The 21656-nt window shown below is 43.5% G+C and overlaps 1 protein-coding gene across 1 annotated transcript; it reads right to left on the bottom strand.

Moving 5' to 3' along the window:
• Positions 1-655: 655 nt before the first annotated feature.
• On the bottom strand, positions 656-5025 carry C21H6orf141 (chromosome 21 C6orf141 homolog). Its single transcript, XM_006998609.4, has 2 exons — positions 4163-5025; positions 656-1211 (listed from the first exon to the last, which is right to left on the bottom strand). Exon 1 carries the CDS (start codon positions 4903-4905, stop codon positions 4366-4368), a length of 540 nt encoding a protein of 179 aa, XP_006998671.2. The 5' UTR covers positions 4906-5025; the 3' UTR covers positions 656-1211; positions 4163-4365.
• Between the last annotated feature and the right edge of the window lie 16631 nt (positions 5026-21656).

Here is a 21656-nt window from a genome sequence, read left to right as displayed (position 1 = left end):
TGGTTTTAGAATGGACTGTTTTTTATTCCCATTGAGGTGAAAACTGTATGTTCTGTGTCAACCTAAGTATATACATAAAAAGAGAATTAAAACACATTTAAGTGATACTAAATATTAAAAGAGATGTGGAATCATGGGGGGATTTCTGTTGTCTTTTAATCTATTTTATTAACCTCATAATATTTCTTTAATATTTTTTTTCTAGATGAGCAAACATTTTCTCATTTTCCTTCTTATTTCTTTTCTTTTTCTGCTTTGTTTTATTACAAGGTTTCACTATATGTATCCCTGCTGGCCTTAGGATCCCAGATCCTCCCACCTCTAGGCCTCTAGATTGCTGCAATTAAAGGCTTATGCTACACTGGGCCCCAAGAATTTATTTTGAAAATAAGGCTTATTCTTTCTTCTTCTAAGCATCTTCTAAGCACTTTCAGGGCTGGATAAATGGCTCAATGGTTAAGAACACTTGTGGCTCTTACTGAGGACCTGGGTTTAATTTCCATTACCCATATGGAGGCTCACAACCACCTACACTCCAGTTTTAGGGAATCTAATACCTTCTTTTGCTCTCTGTAGGCCGCTGGCACATACATTGTACACATCCACACATGCAGGCATATGGTCATACACAAAATACATGTAAAAATTTAAAATCTTAGGAAGAAAAGAATCACAGTGAGCTTTATTAACATGAGCTGGTAAGGCCCCTCAATACAACAGCAAGTCAAATATAATGAATATCACAGGTAATCACAGGTAGTAACAGGTGTGGAAAAATGGGTTAAAAAGAGGTGGCAGTCAGGCATTCTGGCACACACTGTCATCCCAGTGTGTGAGACGCTGAGGAAGATTTCAAGTTCAATCACCGCAGGCTAGACACCAAGTCCAAAGTAAGCCTGGGATACACAGTGAGACACTGTCTCAAAAAAATTAAAAATACATATTAATTAAAAAAAGAGGTAGACCCTGGCCTGATCTGTGCTGGTTATGTGGCTTTGACATTTGTTTCAGTCATAACATGCTCAGATGGGCATCTGGGAGTCTTTGATGCAATTTATCTAACAAAGACAATTTTAGATGAACTTGTTTTTCTGTGAGGTAGAGATTAAGTCAAAGAGTGGAGACCCGGTCATCCTGAGAGATTCCTTAGTACTGGAGACAAGTTCAGATGCTCTTCCCGAGACACTTGTAAAATGGAAAGTGTTCTTCACCTGTAAGGCAAATCAAGACAGTTCAGCAACTACTTTCTGCTTTCAATGTGACATCTGTCTTAAACCTATAAACATGTTGCAGATAGCTAACTGTGGGCAGGGGGTTAGCAAAGTAGCTTAAAAATGGTTTTTCAATCTGGAGAGTGATGGCACATGCCTTTAGTCCCAGCACTCGGGAGGCAGGCAGATCTGAAGTCTGTCTGATTTACATAAAGATTCCCAGGCCAATCAAGACTACATAGCAAGACGCAAGACCCTGTCCAATATATATATATTTGAATATATATGTATATATATATATTCAAATCTTCAACCTGCCAAGGAGGCAAGGAAAGCTTTTCAATCACTCCATTCACTCAACGTAGTGACTATGGTCTTCTAACCTTAGCTGAGGCTTCCCACATGATGTAGAAATAATTTCTAAGAAATCTAGAAAATGTACATAATGATCCATTAATGATGGGAAAGGCTAATAATAAGTCTTTCCGGAATATAGGAGAAGTCTTAGTAAAATCTACTAGTTCAGTTTTCATTATTTATTGTTGTTTGTTTTGTTTTTTACTTCTATACTATATTATTAAATAAAAAAACCGAGTCCTGGTTAGGAGAAAAGTCTGTTAAATGATAACAACTACACTAGTCCTACTAGGAGCTGTTGTTGAGCATGTATTACATGCCAGGCAGTATTCTAAGGATTTTAACTAAATCCTACCCAGAAAGCTCAGCATTTGTTATCCCCACTTAACAAGTACAGACATAGAGATTAGGCACCTTGCCCAAGGTTACTAGTTAACAAAGGGTTGGTATGAGCCACAAAACCCCAGAGCCTGCCTTCTGAGAGCTGAAGGATGCTACTGTTCTGGGTCATTGCAAAAGAGGGTTGTTTTTCTTGTCTCCATTCAGTGTCAGTCTCCTAGGACCAAGCCAACAAGCGCAGAGCAGCCACTTACCAGTCATGATTAACCTTACAAAGAAGCCACGAAGAATTTCTGGAAAAGGAGAATCTATTGGTGGGCTAACATCACGTTTTCCAACTACTCAACAGATCTGTGAATAAGCTCAAGGACTAATGTCCTTCCTTCCTCAAGGGAAGCTCTCCCAGGCCTGAGAAGTGCCAGTGGTGAACCTCAGTGAACAGGCCTTACAGGATGCAGGGATTCTACTCTGATATTTTTCCTAAACCTGCCTTAGAAACCCATGGTGCCCTCAGATATCCACTTTTGAGACAGGGTCTCCCCGTGTAGCAGGCTGGCCTAGAACTCAACTTCTCCTGGTTGAGCCTATATAGATTCCCAGAAGTAAGACCCAGCAAACTTCATCCATGAATCTTCAGGAGGGAGATGATCACGTTTCTTGTCTACTAAGTAAGCATATGCAAGCAATTGCTTATGATTTCCACAAGCTATGTGACCTCTAGGCCCAGCTTAGCTCATCTGTAAAAGAAGGATGATCTCTGGCCAGGCAGAATAGAAGAGGAGGATAAGATGATGGCTTGAAGGCTGTTCAAGCTCTAACTGAAGACAGCTGGAAGGTCTGGGACAAGAGCAGCTGTTCAAGCTTCACCCCCAAAGCAGAGCCCCTCTCCTCTGTTACCCATCTGTTACCTAACACCCCTCTCCTAGGGTCAAGTCAAGCCCTCTGCCCCTCAACCTCTTTCTAAGAGCTTTGTTTTGCTCCTCGGAGTTCCAAACTAAGTCCCAGCACTAAAAACAATAATGATGTGGAGCTGGAGATAGGCTTCAGTGGTTACCGGCACCTGCTGCTCTTGCAAAAGACCCAGGTTCAATACCCAGCACCCAGACAGTGGCTCACAACCATCTCTGACTCCAATTCCAGTGGATCCAATGCCGACTTGTAAGAGCAGCAGGCACAGATACACAGATGTACGTACAAGCAAAACACATAAATAAAATAATGAAGTTGTTTTTAATGATAATGTCTATGACAAAGGGAATACATATTAAAAGACCAAGTGTTAGCCTTAGATCATTTTAAACACAGGGAAGGGTTTGCAGAGGGGCCTCAGTGGTCAAGAGTGCAGACTTCTCTTGCAGAGGACCAAGTTTGGTGCCCAACACTCAATTCCACAATTCTCAATTTCCTATAGCACTAGTCCCAAGGAGCTCTGGCCTCCAGGCACCTATCCACCAGCACTCACATGCACATACATAACCACGTACACGTACATCTAATTGAAGATAATAAAAATAAAACTAGACTTTAAAAAGCAGCAGAGTTATTGTCAATTCAGTCTTAATTAGAAAATCTTATTAAAAACTATGGATAAGAATAGGGCATATTTCTTTCTGAACAGAAGCAGAGGTGGAGTGGATGGTGGGCGGGGGTAATGGGAGGAGAGGAGGGAGAGGAAACTGCGGTCGGGATGTAAAATAAATAAATTTAATTAAAAAATAAGAATAGGGCATACAACCATTTATGACATATTGCATACAGAATATCTACCTTACTTATTAACCAGGAAACTGGATTAGATGTCCTCTGGGATAAAGCCCTGTTAAATTGCATCTTACTCTCAAGGCTCAGGCCAGTCCCCTCCTCCCAAAAAACCCACCCTCCCACCCGGTCTTTCTTTCCCTTACTCCTTTCTTCTTAACACGGAAATACGAAGGACAGGGTATAAGCTGCACACCAATACAGAGTTCCTAGGGACGTTTTGCTTCACTTCCTGTTTCTTTCTTTCTTTTCTTCTTCTATATATTAAACAACAACAGCAACAAAAGTTCTTAAGGCTTTCAAAGCAAACCTCTCTGAACCCACTTCACACACCACACACATCCTAGAGAGCGGACTTCAAACTTTACTTCCGCTTTGGGGTGCTCAACAGGAAAAGAGAAACGCAGACAAGCAATAGGAATTACTTCCTAAAACGCCAACAAGTGAACTAAGGCTTTGCGCTTTCAAACTCCCGTCTACCGCCAATGTAAAAATACCTTTGGTTCTCTTAAACGACTGTGAGACACTGGAGCCACCGAGGAAGTCCAAGGCTGCTTGGAGTTGGTTCTTCGAGCATTTTCTCGCATTCACAGCCCTGGAAAATTTCTCAGGTTCGGCTCCTTGACGACAAATTATCCTCCCGTAGCAAGGCGGGGTAGATCCAGGTTCTGCCGGGGCCCCCGGGGCCCTACAAACCGTGTCACTCACTCTGCGTGCGAAAGGTGACAGCGGTCACAGAGCGCTCCTCGGTCCTCGTAGTCATACGCCCCTTGGTCCACGCTGTCTGCAGCACCTCCTGCGTCACCTGGTAATCCACGACCCGCACCAACACCGACCTGGGTGTGGCTGCGGGGTCCCCGGGCTGGAATCTGGGAGCCGTGGCAATGCGCCTGCGGGAAAGCTTCGGGTCCGGTTCGGAATCGCGGTGGTCTCCAACCCTCGGGGGAAAGTCCTCGCTATCCTCCAGCTCTGCGCCAGCAGGGTCCGCTGGTGTTCCCAACCACCTCTGGGGATGCAGAAGAAAGAGCACTTTCTCTCTGACCCAGGACTGGCAATCCAGATTCTCTCGCGTTCGCGATCTCACGTCCCCACTTGCTGCTGAAAGGTCCCCGTCGGTCCCAGCCAGGGCGGGATCCGGGGCCGGGGGATCCAAGGGTGGCCCACACCCCCCGGCGCGCGAAGTGCACCCGGCGCGCCCCCGGGATCTCCCGGGCTTGTCCCCGGCGAGGGGGTCATTCATACGTCCTCGTTTCTCCAGTTCTCAAAGGAAAACTCCAGCTACGCTCAGAAAACCACGGGTGGTGCAGGCACTGGGTGTGGCCTGAGCGAGTCACAGACTAGAGGAGCAGCCTGAGGCCAGGATAGCTGAGGATTCCAGCTTCCTCTCTGGGTCTCCTTTCCGCCCTTAGACCTCATGACTCTCCACCTATTCAAACACAGCCTTGGCGCCTCTTCTTTACCCTTGGCCATAGACCGGATTCTTTTTTTGATGTGTTTGGCTCCAACCCCACAACTGCCTAGTGAGGTCTCCATCTGCCCTCACACCCGTATCCCTTTCCTCCAAAACAGAAATTAGAGGCACTTGGGTGCTGTGACCCTCTCCAAATAATATTCTTTATTTCCTTTCCATGGATGTTCAAGCATGAAGAAACAAATAAATTTGGTGTTTAATCATGTGATTTAATGAAATTCTTTTGAAAAGAATATTTATTTGAGAAAGGGTGTCATGCTGTAGCTCTGGAACTCACTGTGTAGCCTGACTATTCTTGAACTCCTTGGGAATGCCCAGTCCTCAGCTTCCTGCACTTGAACTGAAAAGGATTCCTCCGTGTCCACTTTAAATCCTCCCCTAGGCGATCACACTTCCAAGTCTATAGACCACAGATCACAGGGGTGGGGTTGAAGCGGTTAAAGTCTTAGGGAACAGCGTTCTTAACTAACTAGGACATTTCCTTTGGAACGCCAGCATCTTTTGGTTGTTAGCATCTCTTATCTCAGAAAGAGGCCTTTGACTTGAAGCACTTCTAGGAGAGAATCAGAAAAAAACAAGAACAGATCACTAAAACGGGCTTCAGAATTTATGTTCTTGTATCTTTATAGATCTCCCTCCAGTTCACCCATATAATATGCATACATACGTTCCCATGTGTGCATATATGGCTAAGCTTGTTGATATTCATGGTCAGGGCCTATGCCACATTAGTCTATGCTGAGGTTCATGGAAAACACTAGCCAATAGGAGAAAAAGCTTGTATGTGTAAGTTTTAGTCCATCCTTGATAACAGCTATTTGTTTTACTCAATAATACTGTTTTCCTTTCTGCTTAGCAAAATGATCACAACTGTGGGAATTTCTGCTCTGGCAAGAAAAACTGAATGGCATGGTAAAAAAGACATTCTGATATCAGGATGGAGTCTGGCTGATTAGAAGCCTGGTGTGGCTGGCCACTGCTACTCCATATTTATTATTCTTGATTGCTTCAGATGAAAATAGCTTTAAGTACTTTAAACTCTGTTATCCTTCACAATGAAATAAGACAGTAATATTTCTTTGGTATCTTTGGGAATTTTGAAGCATTCCTGACCCTGGTCAAACACTGATAAGCAGTAGAGCCTCATTTCTATTATGTTTATATGCTTGTTCCTAACTGACCTGCAAAGTATCTTCTTATATGACTATAAGCCTCTGTTCTGTTTCTATACTTAATCAGGAAGTACTTAGTATTACTAAATGCCAGTAACAAGGTGATAGGAGGTTTTGAGGAACAAACCAAACTGCTTATCTCCATAGTGTGCTTCCCTGGAGGTACAGTGATGTAATCACCCAGGAGTCATAGCTGTATGTAGATGAGAATCATCTGCAGATCAAGGTTCTGACCTATTCTCTCAGACTTAGTCTCCATGGGTTTGGAGTTAGTCTTTGAACACTGACTTTTAGCAAATCCTGCTGTGGATATCGCTCTGTATGCTGTGAATGTGTTGCTTTGATTGGTTAATAAATAAAGTGCTGATTGGCCAGTAGCCAGGCAGGAAGTATAGTCAGGATAAGCAGAGAGGAGAATTCTGGGAACAGGAAGGCTGAGTCAGGAGTCGCCAGCCAGACACAGAGGAAGCAAGATGTGAAGGCAGAACTGAGTAAATGTACCAGGGCACATGGCTAAACATAAATAAGAAATATGAGTTAGTTTAAATGTAAGAGCTAGTCAGTGGTAGGCCTGAGCTAATGGCCGAGCAGTTTTAATTAATATAAACCTCTGTGTGTTTACTTAGGTCCAAGTGGCTGCAGGACTGGCAGGTGAGAGAGATTTGTTCTGACCTCAGGCCAGATGGGACACAGGAAAACTTCAGCAACAAAATCTCTCAGTCATTCTGATGCTAGTGGTCCATGAACATGATGGGAAACATACCACAAATTCACAGCAGCTGCAGATGCTTGCACAATTTCAGTACAAGATAGGGCCCTTTAACAGTTAGGCATGGGTGGAGCAAGGGTCTGGGGGCCCTAATCCTCACTGCTAAGCCATTTGCTACTGAATGATTCATTCAAGGAGGAGGGAAATCATTGTCTTCATTTGTATACAAACTGGTAACTCTGTTGGGCTCCAATGAATAAACCCATCTATTGGTCACACAGACGTCCCTGATTAATACATCACAGATGCTCAGCTCTGAGAACATACACACAAGTAAGATTTATACAAACTGAGTAGGTTACATTTAGGAATATATATGTATATATACATACACGCATATATATATATGCCACAACAATAAATGAGAAAAGAGGCCATGAATTGGAAAGCAAGCATGGAAGGGTATATAAGCAGGTTTGGAAGGAGGAGAGGGGAAGGAGAAATAGTATGTTTATATCATAATTTCAAAAATAAAAAAAGTCAGAAGTCATGAACCTGAGAAAGGTTGGTAGGGACAGGGAGGAGATAGGAATTGGGGGGGGGGGCGGGATTTCAGAGAGGGCGTGGGGAACAGAGTAATAAGAATACATTACATGCATGTATAAAATTGTAAAAGTCCCGGGCTCCTTTTTCCGCTCCTTTGAAGCAGCAAGGAGAACTATGTTTGTTTCCTCTTTTCAGGAAAATTGGGAGAATCCTAGTTAGAGTGTGTGTATCTGAAGGAAGTACAAGATTACTGCTTCCAAGTACTTTTCTTGCCTTGAGATGGGAATAAGAATTAAACCAGGCAATGGAAAAAGGAAAAAAAAAATTGCTAAGGAATGAGGCAGCCCCCTCATACAGCACCTACATTTTTAAATGAGGAGAGATTGTGTATCCGTGCACATAAGGCCACGAATGGAAAATGTGGAGGAAAGACACTCATGAAGCCCGAAAGTCGTAGCTCTCCTCCAGGGTGATGCTTCTGTGTGTTGTGTAGCTCTATGGCCTCCCAATGAAAATACTTTCCCACGGGGGGGTAGGAGGGAGGTTCATGATAGTCAGGGAGTAAACAAAATTTAGGAGGCTCAGGAACCTACTGGGAGGCATGCAATTCTCAAGCCCCCTAACTGTTGTATACACAGAGGTAGCGGCTGTGGGAGAACTAGCGTCTGACTGCTGTTAGTCTGACTGCTATTACGGGACCTCCTAGAATGCAGTTAGCGAGTCATCGCTCATGCTGGGTGGGCTTTCCAGTGATGCTTTTGAGTCACCGACGTTCTTGTAATCAACCCCAATAAACTCACAGGTTCACCAAGCTAGACTTGAGTGACATCATGCCTTTGGCTTGTCATCGATGTCTCTTCTGGGCTGAGTGCTCAGGTAGGTGTTCAGAGTCCCTTCCATAAGTCATACACAACACTGTGTTTTAATATATCGAAGTGATTTTTTTAAATGTATAAAGAGTCCTGAGATGGACCCTCTGGCTATCTCTTTAAGTTACTTGTGAGAGCTGCAAGCATGCTGGCCAACGGGAGCTGGTGTGTCGGTCTGTATTGAGCTACACAGAACAGTAATGATGAAACTCCAGTTTGCACTACATCCTCAAAAGTCAGAAGTTTTTCATGAATTTGCTGTGAGACTGTGTACCTCTTAGTAAAATGTCAGAAGCTACACGCATAAAGTCTCACCGCCATGACTGCCCAGATGTGAGCTGAACCAGGCTGACACCAAGGGTCATGCTAAAGTGAACGAGGGAAAAGCCATGAGGCCTCAACCCTGCACGTGAACTCCAGGGGACTGAAGAATGTTGGAGTGGGAGAAAGAGTCTTCCGCAGGGATGAGCACACCCCTTGGTTACTCGCACCGAATGGTCTGCCCTGAAAACATACGCGCAAATAAAACTGACTGAGCAGACACACATGAAATAACACTGAATGAAAAGGAGACCATGAATTTGAAAGAGAGACTGAGGAAGATTACATAGGAGAGTTTGGAGGGAGGAAAGGAAAGGGAGAACTGTTGTGATTATGTTATAATCTCAAAAATTAAAAAAAGTGAAAAAATATAATTACCATTTTTTTCCCTGTAGTATAAATGTATACTTTTGTTGGTTTTCTTACATTATAGGTTAGACTCAGAAGGATGGTTCTCTCTCTCTCTCTCTCTCTCTCTCTCTCTCTCTCTCTCTCTCTCTCCCACCCTTCTGTCTCTCTCCTCGTGTGTGTGTGTGTGTGTGTGTGTGTGTGTGTGTGTGTGTGTGTGTGTTTATGTAGGGGGGAAGGGAAGGGGCAGCCAGGGCCTTGAATGTTCTAAATAAGCACTCTGCCACTTAACCACATCCCTGGCCTTCAGGAGTTCTTTCACACACTTATATTACAGTATTCTTGTCAGTTAGTTATTCTAATTCCACTTCCTCTAGATAAACCGTCTGCTGGCAGCCTCCTGGCATTAATTTACACCCACATTGGCACTTCACAGCTTTCTTCTCTTATCAGAGTTAACATTCAAGAGTTGAAAAACCGGTGGAACAACCAGCTCTCGGCTCCTGGGAAAGTAACTGCAGGTGATGAGCCTAAAGGAATGTGGTGAGTCCAGCATTCACAGAACGAAAACATGGCCCAACTCCAGCTGCCCTCTAACCAAATTCCAAGTTACCCATGAATGAAAACACCTCATGGCTTCCCAAACTTGACTGGACACTGGGATAATCTAGAAGAGGGTTTTAAAAAGATGTTATCTGGTCTATTTTGAAAGATTTTCCCGTAACTGTGCTGGAATGTGGCCGGGGACGATGTTTAAAGCTTCCCAGATGGTGCCAACAGCCACTACATTTCAGAATCATTGAATTAGATCTTCTTTAAGGCAACACTAAATAAAGAAAAAAAATTAAGAAAAAGTTATTTTTCTTTGTTTATTGAAATATACTTATTCCAATATATTGAAATGTTACACTAAAGCCTGGGAATACATACAACTACTGTGTGTCTATGAAACAGATATTTTTTAAATTTTTTATTGATTCTTTGGGAATTTTACATCATGTACCCCATTCCCACTCAGTTCCCAGTCCTTCTATACCTACCTTCCACCCTTGTATCCTCCCCCGAAAAGAAAGATAATAATATATATATATTTTTAAAATCACTCCGCTCCTCCATCTTTCCCTCCCACCCATCACTTACTTGTTCGCCATAGTGGCACAGGGAACTTGAGTGTGTCATACAGTTTTTCCTTTCGCCCAAACAGCTTTACTTGCCTATGTTCATTGTAAGGAGTCCTTGGCCTGGTTCAAGACTTCTCGCTTCTGCTGCCCCATCAGTACTGGGCCCTCACTGAGACTCTTCTCAGGTGCCCTGCTGTTGCCACAAGAACTCCTATGGCTATGGTTCAGCAGGACGCATACGGTCCCTCCAGCAGGTCATAGATGGTGTAGACATTGGGATGGGCTAACTCAAAGCCCTGGATGTGGGCTTGGGTGGTAGCTGGGTTGGTAAGCCCAGGCCTCCACCGGGATAACTCCACTCCCCCAGGGGCAGGGCCAGCTCTCTTGTGTCTGATGAGGGGCAAGGCCAGTTCTCCCAGAGCAAGCGAGGGATGAGGGACGGGACTAGCTCAGTACTGGCCCTTGGACATCAACATGGCCTCAGATGGCAGTCCAGACCACGGGCATCTGCACGGCGCCTGGCGGCAACAAGAGCCAAGAACATCAACAGAGACCCCAGCTGCAGTAGGACCACAGACCTAGACATGGCCCTCAGCTGTAGCACCGGCCACTCATATCAGTATGGCCCTGAGGGGTAGCATAGCCCTCAGACATCAACATGGCCTCAGGTGGCAGCAAAGACCATAAATATATTTTAAAGTAGAACAGCACCTGAGGAACCTCGAAGATTGTCTTCAGGCTTCCATGTGCATAAGAATATACACACACACAAACGAATGAATGAATGAATGAATGAATGAATGAATGAATGAATGAAGAGAACAACAAATACTGACTGACTCACACAGTGGACTACTGCCCAGCAATAATAAGAAAGGAATCCTGGGTTCACGATATAGTTTTCTGAAGGAAAGGACATACACTGTGTGGAAATACTGCATGAGATGTTGGAAAGTGCTAAGTAATTTGAGGTGACAAGATGCACATATGCTGCATCCCAGATGTCCAGGGGGAGCAAGGCAGGAGAGAAAGTTCAACCAACGTGTCCATTATCTTGCTTACGACGATGCCAAAATCTTTACAAATCATGCATATTGAGGATGTGCATTAGCAAAGGTGGGTAGTATGAATGTATTGCCCCCCCCCCAGTCTCATAGGGAGCGGCACTTTTAGGAGGTGGGGATTTGTTGGAGTGGGTATGGCCTCATTGGAGGAAGTGTATTACTGTGGGAGCAGGACACATTCTGCCCAGTGTCCCAGTCCACTTCCTGTTGCCTACAAGACACAGCACTCTCAGCTTCAGCAGCACGTCTGCCTGCATACCCAAACCTGCTTGAGGAGGATAGGCTTGACTGTAAGGGTATTGAGAACACCAGACTTTAAATTAAGAAGAAGGAAAATGTGTTACAAAGGAATCGCAAGCCTGCAGACATGCAGGCTCCACGTCTTAGCTGAATGAAGAGCTCCGTCCCTCATTCTTGAGGCATTTACTCGGTAATCAGACCCTCCCTTGGAACCAAACTGGACCGGCTTACACAACCTTATTCTTCTTATTATCAATAAAACAAAAGATACATTTGAAAAGTCTTCTGGGGACCGCTGGTGGCTGGTATGCTATTTTAAATTTATTTTCTACAATTATGTGTATGTGCACATCTGTGTGTGGACATATGGACATGATTAAAAATGTCTGCAGTAGTCAGAATAGGTCATTGGATGCCCTGTAACTAGGGTTATGGGTGGCTGTGAGCTGCATTCTCCTAAGTGTGTGCTGTGAATTAGACTTGTTTCTCTGATAGAGTGGTGAATGTTCTGATCCCCTGAGCATTCTCTTCATTGTACTGACTTTTATAATGGAGAACAGTTAACAGAGTAATAAAATTGTAAATATGTATTAATATGGAATATCTTCCACAGCCTCAAAAGTTGAAGGCTTAGTCACCAGCTGGTGGGTCTATTTGGGAAGGCCCAGGAAACTTTTGGAGGTGGGTCTAATTGGAGAAAATATGTCACTGAGTATGATATGAGTATAACATTGTGGTCACATCTTATCCCATCTCTGAGTTGCCTCTTTCTGCTTCCTGACCACTATGAGGTGAGGGTTCTCATTCTTCATGTCCTTCCGCATGGTGCTGGGCCTCAGCACAGGCTCACCTTAACCTAGTCAAGCAAGCCTTGTCTCCAATCAAAATAAAAGTGTGAACCAAAATAAAAATTTCCTGTTTTTAAGTTATAGCAAGTGTCCTGTCAGTGGTGAAAACTGAAACAACTTAGATATGGGCATGACTGAGTATTCTACATAAGACATTATAAGCCACAATAAAATGATAAACAGACACACTTGAAGAGACCATTTTTTTTTTAACTGTTTGTCTAGACAGGGTCTTGCTACATAGTCCTGGCTGACTGGGAACTCATTATGTAGATCAGAGCCTTGAATTCACAGAGGTCAAACCTGCCTCCACCTCCAGAGTGATGAGATTAAAATCATTAAAATCAAACAGAATACACATCTGTTGTATTTTTAAAATGCTGGGAAGGAGCCACACCATACAACAGGGCCCACATATGAGGTTTATTGAGGGGAGGAGAGAGAAGGGGGCAGAGAAGAGGGCAGAGAAGGGGCCAGAGACCGGTCCCTGGGGACAAAAGTGAAGAAAGAGAAAGAGAGAAGAGAGAGAGCCAGGAGGTATACAAGGCCGGCCTATAATAAGGAATCGTAGTGAATGCGCACAGGAGACGCTCTTAGTGGCTACAGCTGAGGTTATCTCCTGTCAGGACTCTAAGGGCAGGCCAGTACAGACGCCTAAATGCTAACAACACCCACCTTGTTATTTTTATATTTCCCACAAGTTAAAAAATAATGTCCATCATGTTGTCCATACTCTCTGCTGACCACGTCCTCCATTCTGATAACTCTCAAGTTGACATTAATTCTCGCTGGTGCCGCTCACTTCTATTCTTACAGTAGACAGACAGCGTTGCCGTCACAAATCATTCCCTTCATCGTCTGAAATGGAATCACACCTCAGGCTTGTAGTTTGTGACTATGTGACTGGCCAGGCTTCATTTTTGAGAATACACTTTACTCCACTGATGTTGGGTTTGGCCACACGCTTTCTGAGTTTATGGCACCCAGAGACCTGACACTGGAATCTGGGAAGCGGGAGCTTGCAGTCATTACAAGGTTGGCCCTGTGCTTGGCCTTGATCAAGGTTCTTATCTGGGTCATTGCTATTGTTGTTATAACCCAGTGAGAAGTTGGGGCTTACTTCTCATGACAATCAAGACCTAATAAAACCTGTCCCTGGTGAATTTTCTACTGGGTATTTCTACAGAATATTCCCCATTCATATCAAAACCCAACTGTCCAAGGTTAATATTGTTTTTTTCTCTTCTCTCTGTCTCTACACACACACACACACACACACACACACACACACACACACACCTGTGTTGACCCAGGGTTTCTCTCTGTAGTACTGGCTGTCCTGGAACTTGCTATGTTTCAGGCTGGCCTCAAACGCAGAGATCCTCTAGCTAGGATTAAAGTTATGTGCCACCACACCCAGCTCCTGTATTCTCTTAACTGTTTTCTCATTCCTGTGTTTCTTATGTCACTGGTTAATAGGACTGCAATTTTATTGTTCTTCCTCTCCCTGAATGCTCCCTCTCCCACACATAACTAGTATTCAATGAAATGTTGGAAATCTCACTTCCTTATTGTTTTTTCTCTTTTTATTCCCTTCCTTCTGAGGCCAGACATAAAAATATCTAACTTTATCTAACCAAATTACTACATATGGTGGATCAAATCCCCCAAACAGGAGCCTAACAAATAATATCTATAAGCCCAAAGTGTAGGTTTGAGCAATGTGAGGTGACTCAATATAGGTAAAATCTAATCTCATCATGAATAATCTTGAAGACTACAAAATTTTTAAAGGAAGGCTTAATCACACTTCCTTTCATAGCTGATGTTCTGTGACTAATCCATCCTGACTGAAAAGAAATGCAAGCCTTTCTGCTAGTGTGTTGTGAATATATGTGTGTGTGTGCTCTGTGACTACAACCTGTGCAAAGTGTAACAGTACTGTCTCCAAATGCTTCTTGTGCTATTATATAATTCAAATGAAATGCTCTCCTAAGCTTCTCTAAATCATCAAACATATAAAAATAGAAAACACTTTAATTTTTAAGGCTTTGGTTTTCTTTTAAACTGAGAAACTACTGCATGGTTTTGGTTTTTTGTCGTCTGCCCCCCACCCATGCACACACACACTGCATGGTTTTTGTAGGTTTCTTATATCCAGAAGAATGGAAGTCAAAGATGTGCGTGTGCATATGTGTGTGTGTGTGTGTGTGTGTGTGTGTGTGTGTGTGTGTGTGTTCACATGTACTTTCCACAGCACATGAGTGGAAGTCGAGGACAGCCTGTGGAGTCAGTCTATCCTTCCATCACGTGGGTCCCAGAGACAGAGCTCTGGTTGTTTGTCTTGGTGGCAGGTGCCTTTACCCGCTGAGCCATCTGTCCGGCTGCCCCAGAGATAGCATTTACAACACGGAATTTTGTTTAGCACTTTGAACTCAAAGTGTTCGTGTTTGTTCCATGTATGTTCCTAGGAGACTGTTACAGAAACGTAGCTTTACCTAGCCTGTCTTCTGTGTCCCTGTGACTTTCATTATGGAAAGACATTATGAAACATTTGAGCACGTTCATACCATCGAAGGGGTGGCAGTTGCTTTGTATAATAGTGTTGGTAAGCTCTTTTGAAATTCTTGGTTAAAAGACAAAGGAAGCATTTAACCACAAGGCATAATATATATGTATATATAAACATATATCATTAATATATTTATAGATGAAAATCTATTAGTAAGTGGCTGCTTACATGGAAATTTTAAATTATAATTAATTGTTGGCTGTCTGCATTATTCAAGGTTTTAGAGTCAATTTATCATGGTTCTCTTCGGTCTGAGATCAGTTTAGGACTCAGCTCTTTGATGATACACAGCATTTTACAGAGCAAGAAGCTGCACCTCCAGAAAGAAACAAGACATTAATGAAGACCCAGTATTCTTCAGACTATATCCAACTTCAACATAAACAGATACACCTCTTCAACAGAAGCCTGCGGTGCTGCCAGAGAAAGAATTTCACCTTTGACCCGATACATTAGCGCTAATTACCCATTTCAAATGAAACTCACTGAGACTAGTGAGATAATGTCAAGATCTTAGTATCTGTTGTGGTTTGAATATGCTGTCTCCTAGAGACTTATGTGTCTGAAAGCTTGGCCTCCACCGGACCACACTGTATTGGGAGGGGATGAGACATAACGAGAGAGAGTGGATCACTGGGGGTGTGTCTTCCAAGTGTACCCCTGATGACTGGTTGCTCTGTGGCTCTCACTGCTTCCTAGCCACCAGGAGGTGGACAACAGCCTCTGCCACACATTTGTGTCTCTGATACTTTGCCCAAGCACAGGCGGCTGAGCAGCTCTGAAGAGAAATCACTGTAACTTTAATCCACGTTAAACCCTTTCTCTCTGAATTGTGTGTATTTGTACTTTGTTGACAATGATCAAGAGCCACTAACAACAATTGGTCGCGATTAGATCACAATTAAGGGTGGAAGGTTCTTTTTCTTCCAATGACGTCATTGTATAAACACTATTTCTCTCTCTGTCTGCCGCTACCCCTCCCCCACTTTTTAAAATCAGGCTTTGACAACCATAGGAATAATGTTATTTATCCAGAGATTTTGCTCTCTAAATATTTAGCTCTGTATGGAGATTCATGAATGTGCTACTCTCAGCAAGAGACAGATGAAGGGACACGCTATCTGCCCTTCCCCAAGTTTACAAACTAGTCGTTCTGGAATGTCTATCAGCTCAAAGAACGGATTAATAGTAATTGCTTTTCCCTCTCCATCTTGTACATATTGCATAATCCACTCCCTAAGAGCACGGCTTGAGCAAAATGCAGTGAGTTAAACTGTTCTCGACTTCCCTTTACTGTTTCTCAGCCCTCAACAATGGACTCACCATTTCTGTTTATTGTTTCTCTCTTTTCCCTTCCTCTTTGCCCTTTTTTCTTTCCTGCTTCCTGCCTTCTCCTCCTTTTCTCTTTTCTTCCTTTCTCTTTCTTTTGCTTCTTTCCTTTCTTTTTCTTTCCTGAAAGAGAGGGAGAGAAAGAGAAAAATCTCACTATGTAGCTCAGGCTAGTCCAGAGCTCACACTCTGTAGCCCAGGCTAGCTTTGAATTCACCATCCCCATGCCTCCACTGAGAGAGCAAGACAAACACCATTTTAAAGAAAATTTCATTTCTAGTAATACTAAGATAAAAGTTGAACCAAGTTCCAGAGTCATAAACACACAGATAAGACTCCATCGAGGTGACCTCCCGGCCCCAGGATGGCTAGGCTGCAGGCTGAAAAATAGCCTTAGAACTAAAACAAAGGCTTAGTTCTGGGAGAGTCTCCAATAGTTCTGAGAGAGTCTCCAAATGTATTGTCTTCTGTAGTTCTGCTCCTGGTTAAATAAATGTTCCTGTTAACTGAAGTATGACCCTGAAAGGCAAAGGCTTGTACCCCCGAGCTTTGGGTTTTTCCCTTTAAAAACCCGTCATTCTGGGAGCTCAAGGCCACCCTCCTTCACCTGGCTAGCCAGTGTGTTGGACACCAACCAAGCCCAGGCTTGCTTACTATCAATAAACCCCTTTGTACTTGCACTGGATACTGGCTCTGTGGTGGTCTTGCTTGGCGATCTCGTGACACAGGCACAACACCACCTCTCCTAATGGCATACTCAACAAAGTCTGGCTCTCTTTATTTATTTTCAACACTATAATTTCATTAAGAAACTAATAGAATCTCTTCTTTTATGCAATCCTGCCTTTGATTCCTAAACTAATTCGGTACAGAAATGTAGGCATGCAGGCATTACAGTCAGTCTTTGGGTTTGTTTGTTTGTTTGTTTGGTTGGTTGGTTGGTTTTTTGAGACAGGGTTTCTCTGTGTAGCTTTGTGCCTTTCCTGGAACTTATTTTGTACACCAGGCTGGCCTCGAACTCAGAGAGATCCCCCTGCCTCTGCCTCCCAAGTGCTGGGATTAAAGGTGTGCACCACCAACGCCCAGCTTGGAGTCAGTCTTTGTAAAGTCAGCTCCACCTCTGCTATACACTAGCTGGCTGGACGACTTCAGGCAGAACACTAATTTCCATCTAGCCTTAGTTTAAAGAAGGGAAAAGTTGGAGTGAGGAGAATACCAGTTGATAGGGCGGATTACTATCTAGAGAGCCCTTGGAATAATGCCTATCAGTAAATGTCATGCCCTCAGGGACAAAGGCAGAGGGTTTTGTTTCTTTTACTTGTACAACCATACCTATCCTGTTCTATTAGCTGAGCTAAAGAGTCCCAATACTGCTTACTGTCAGTCAATTCATTCATGCCGTTTGGATTTGTATCATTCTCTGTACTATTTCCCCCTGTGAACTTCACCTCCGCTCTCTTTCCTCTGTGAGATGTACCCCCAACCCTTTTTTCCCACATTGGAATTCCTCTTCTCTCAGTTTTCCATTGTCTATTGCCAGTGCTCCTTCTTATGTTTGGGCATAAGGTTCTAAAACAAAGTACAGCATTTCAGATTCAATACGTATTGGCAATGTTTAGTTGTGGGCTTCCTTAACCAGAGTGAAAATAAAATGACATTTTGATGTAACATTGAGTATAGTTTATGGTAACTTCTTTTATAGTCTGTTGAATAGTTTGAGCTATCTCTTAAATCTTTACTTTTAAGCAATAGCTTTATTTAGATTCAAAAATAAAATAATTAAAATGATAATATAATAAAATTCTATGTGCCTTTTATGTGCATCTATTAATATTTTGTCACATGGATTATCTTTATTTTTTCTGTTCTTTCTTTAAACACACACACACACACACACACACACACACATACCAGTGTACACCTATATACATCTTTCACTAGGAAAAAAATTGAAATTAAGTGACACAAATGAGACTTACTATAAACATGGCCAAAATATTTAAAATAAATCCTTATTCCTATGTAATCACTTGACCCCATATCATCTAAGAAAAGTAACATTAATTCACAAGTACAACTTAATATAAATTTCTGGTTTAGTTGTCCTGAGACCTCAACACACATTTTTATATCTTATTCCCCTGAAGGTCTGTCAATTATAATTAAGGCTTTTGGCTGTCTTATAAAATAGAATGAAGTGGTCAAATTTTTTCCAATGACAGTAACTTTTGAATCATTCAGGTAAATTGTCTGCGAAAATGTTCCACATTATAGGTTTTTTAAAAACTGTTTTTATTATGACTGGATTCCAGTTAAAGTTTTTGCTTTTTTTTATGACAGGGTCTTTGTAGTAGACTGTTTTAAGGTGTGTTACTTCGTTTATGGTGCATTTGTTTAGCTCTGTGAAGCTGTGTTACTCTGCCTGTCTTAAACACCTGATGGTCTGATGAAGAAATGGACAACAGCAAGGCAGGAGAAAGGACAGGCGGGGCTGGCAGGCAGGGAGAAGATATAAAGGGAGAAACCTAAGATCTAAGATCTAGGAGCCAGAGAAGGAGGAGGACTCCAGGGGCCAGCCACCCAGTTACATAGCAAGCCACAGAGTAAGAGCAAGATTTACAGAAGTAAGAGAACGGGAAAAGCCGGGAGGCAAAAGGTAGTCAGAAAAAGATAAGGAAAGCTGGCTAAAAACTAAGCCAAACTGAGGCTAGGCATTCATAATTAAGATAAGCCTCCGTGTGTGATTTATTCGGGACCTGGGTGGGGGGCCCCAAAAAAAGAGCAAACCCCCCACAACAACAGGTCTTACTATGTAGCCCAGACTACAACCTTTAACTAGCAATCCTCCTGTCTCCAGCTCCTGTGTGCTTGGATCAATGGTATGTACCACACCCAACTTCAGTCAAATATTTTTTGATTTTGGGCTTTGTTCTGTGACAGAATCTCACTCTAGCCTAAGCTGGTCTCCACCTTGGGGGCTGAAATTGAAGTCGCGAGCCTCCACATCTGGCTGTCAGCACTGTCAGTCTTGCACACTGCAGCCCATCAGACGGTCTGGACCACCACCCACAGTCACCTTAGTGCCCATGTGCTGAGCTTCTGCTGAGCTATGCACATATGAGTGACCTGACCTGACCCCCCCCCCCCCCGGGGGGGGGGGGGGGGGCTGCTACGGGCCTAGGCTGCTGCTAGGGGCTGAGAGGAATGAGCAGATGCCATAACAGGCTGCTCAGTCTTCTCTCAGAGATCAGGCCTCAGTTTCAGTTTCCTGACACTGAGCAAGCAGTTTATGAGAGAGCCACAAACAAAGGACATTCAATCTCCAACACCCCCAACAGCGAGGACAAGGAGGCCTGGTACATGCAGTACCAGACCAGGCCAAGCCTGAGTCACAGTCAGCAGATAACCAAATAAGGATAGAGCCTGGGACTTGTCCAGGCCTGCCCCAAAACGAAAAACTATAGCTCTGACCAGCCCCTGACTAGCCCTGGCCAATTAGAATATACTAATATGATTGCCACTTGCTTAAGCCAATCATATCTAAAATAACCTAACTGCCCTAGGACCTCTTCTTGGCTGTGCTTAAAAGGAGCATGCAAACTCCTCTCAGAGTCATCGTCATTTTGCCTTTGTGTGAAATGGTTGGCCCCAGCATGCTGGAATAAAGAACATTCTTGCTGATTGCTTATATGGATGGTGGTCTCTTGTAGGACTTCTCCAGGATCCTAACGGGGACTGAAAGGGAAAATTCAGTAGCCATCTTAAGAGATGTCCCCCCCCCCCCCCAAAGGTATTTGCTGACCAGCAGTTTTAGAAGTGATCAGAAGTTGAACTTAAGGCTGGGAAAACAAGATATGGGGAGTAATGGACTCAACTGACCAGAAGCTGACCTTAGAGGAGTGTAGGACTGCAACAATAAATCTGAATGTGTCAATAAAAGCAGGACATGGGGAATAAAAACTTATGTCTCTGTAGATACCCTGAATCCTGTTAGCAATTAGTAACCTTATGCTTACCTCACCCCTAGACCCCTCGTCCAATCCCAAGCTGCATGTAAACTTTTCCTATATAAACCCCTTAAAGTGAGTGCTCAGGGCCGTTCTCCTCCACCTGCTGTGTCGGATGCTGGATGGTGCCAAGCCTGCTTGTTTTGTTAATAAAAACCTCTTTGTGCTTGCATCGGATAATGGCTCTGTGGTGGTCTTGCTTGGGGGTCTTGTGACCTGGTCAAAAGAGGACCAGGTCTGAGTCCATGGTCCTGCTGTAGCCATGGTCTATGGTGAGGTCTGTGGCTCCTGTTACCACAGAAAGCAGTGAAGATAGTGCTGTACAGAGTTGGCCCCGCCCCTCACTGGATGCAGCGCTAGGGAGAACTGGCCCTGCCCCTCACCAACTGCATCACTTGGAAGAGTGGTCCTGCACCTCACCTGGGCAGCATAGTAGAGTTGTCTCTGTTGGGGTGGGGACAGGTGAGCTGGCCCTGAAGGTGCGGGAGTGGGAGAGTTAGTCCCACTGTTCAGAAAACAATAATAGGTCCAGCCTTTATTGCTTTCTACCAGGGTCCGTGGAAGAGTCTAACAACCAGCTAAGGATTCTAATCTGAGGGATATCAAATGAATCTAAACATACTGAGTTCTTTAGTCTATTCACTTTATTCTTCTAAGCCAATTCTATCTACACAGCTTCTTTTCTGTTCTCATTCTTAGCTCCTCTCAGTCCCTCCTGCTCTCAGTCCCTTCTGTTGTTCTCTCTTCATTCTACCTAGTTCTTTCCATCTCCGTCCTCATCTTTGTTCTTCTAAATCCATTTTCCAAGTGCTGTGAGGGAACCAGTATATATACACAAGCAGTAATTCTTTAGCAAAGCAATAAGAGGCTTAAAGTTTTCAGGGTCACAGAGAGAGGTGATAAGAATCCACACATAAAGCAATAAATGTCAGCTTCCAATTACAACCCAAAAGAGAATTGACTAAAGGGGAGTTCTCTGGTAGGGTCAACTGAAGGCTAAGATCAATTAGGGAATGTATGTGCTCAAACTATAATCTAGAAATGGCTAGGTAGGACGTTAGGGGTCAGTAAATCACAAGAAAGTAAACTGTCTTTGGCGCTGCTTTTCCCGCTTGCTGCTTTCTGGTAGGGAGAGGGAGTATGCTCGGTTGCTATGCAACCTTCGTCCGAGCATGTAGCGTTTGGTTAATAAAAGCACCTTCTGCTCAGGGTAATTGCTGAGGAGAAAATCTAGGAATAGCACCTGGCTGAGGAGGAATAAAAACTTAATTTGCACAAGAAACAAAGCTGGCACCTGTCATTCACCTGGCTTTGTCAGAAATCCCCTTTAGTCAGTGGGAAATAACTATCTTAACTCAGTATCTAGTAAACTAG

Source organism: Peromyscus maniculatus, chromosome 21 (assembly GCF_049852395.1).
Source record: "Peromyscus maniculatus bairdii isolate BWxNUB_F1_BW_parent chromosome 21, HU_Pman_BW_mat_3.1, whole genome shotgun sequence".
NCBI classification, from domain to species: Eukaryota; Metazoa; Chordata; class Mammalia; order Rodentia; family Cricetidae; genus Peromyscus; species Peromyscus maniculatus.
Note: the sequence above shows the minus strand (reverse complement) of the source record. Positions and strands in the feature narration are given on the sequence as shown.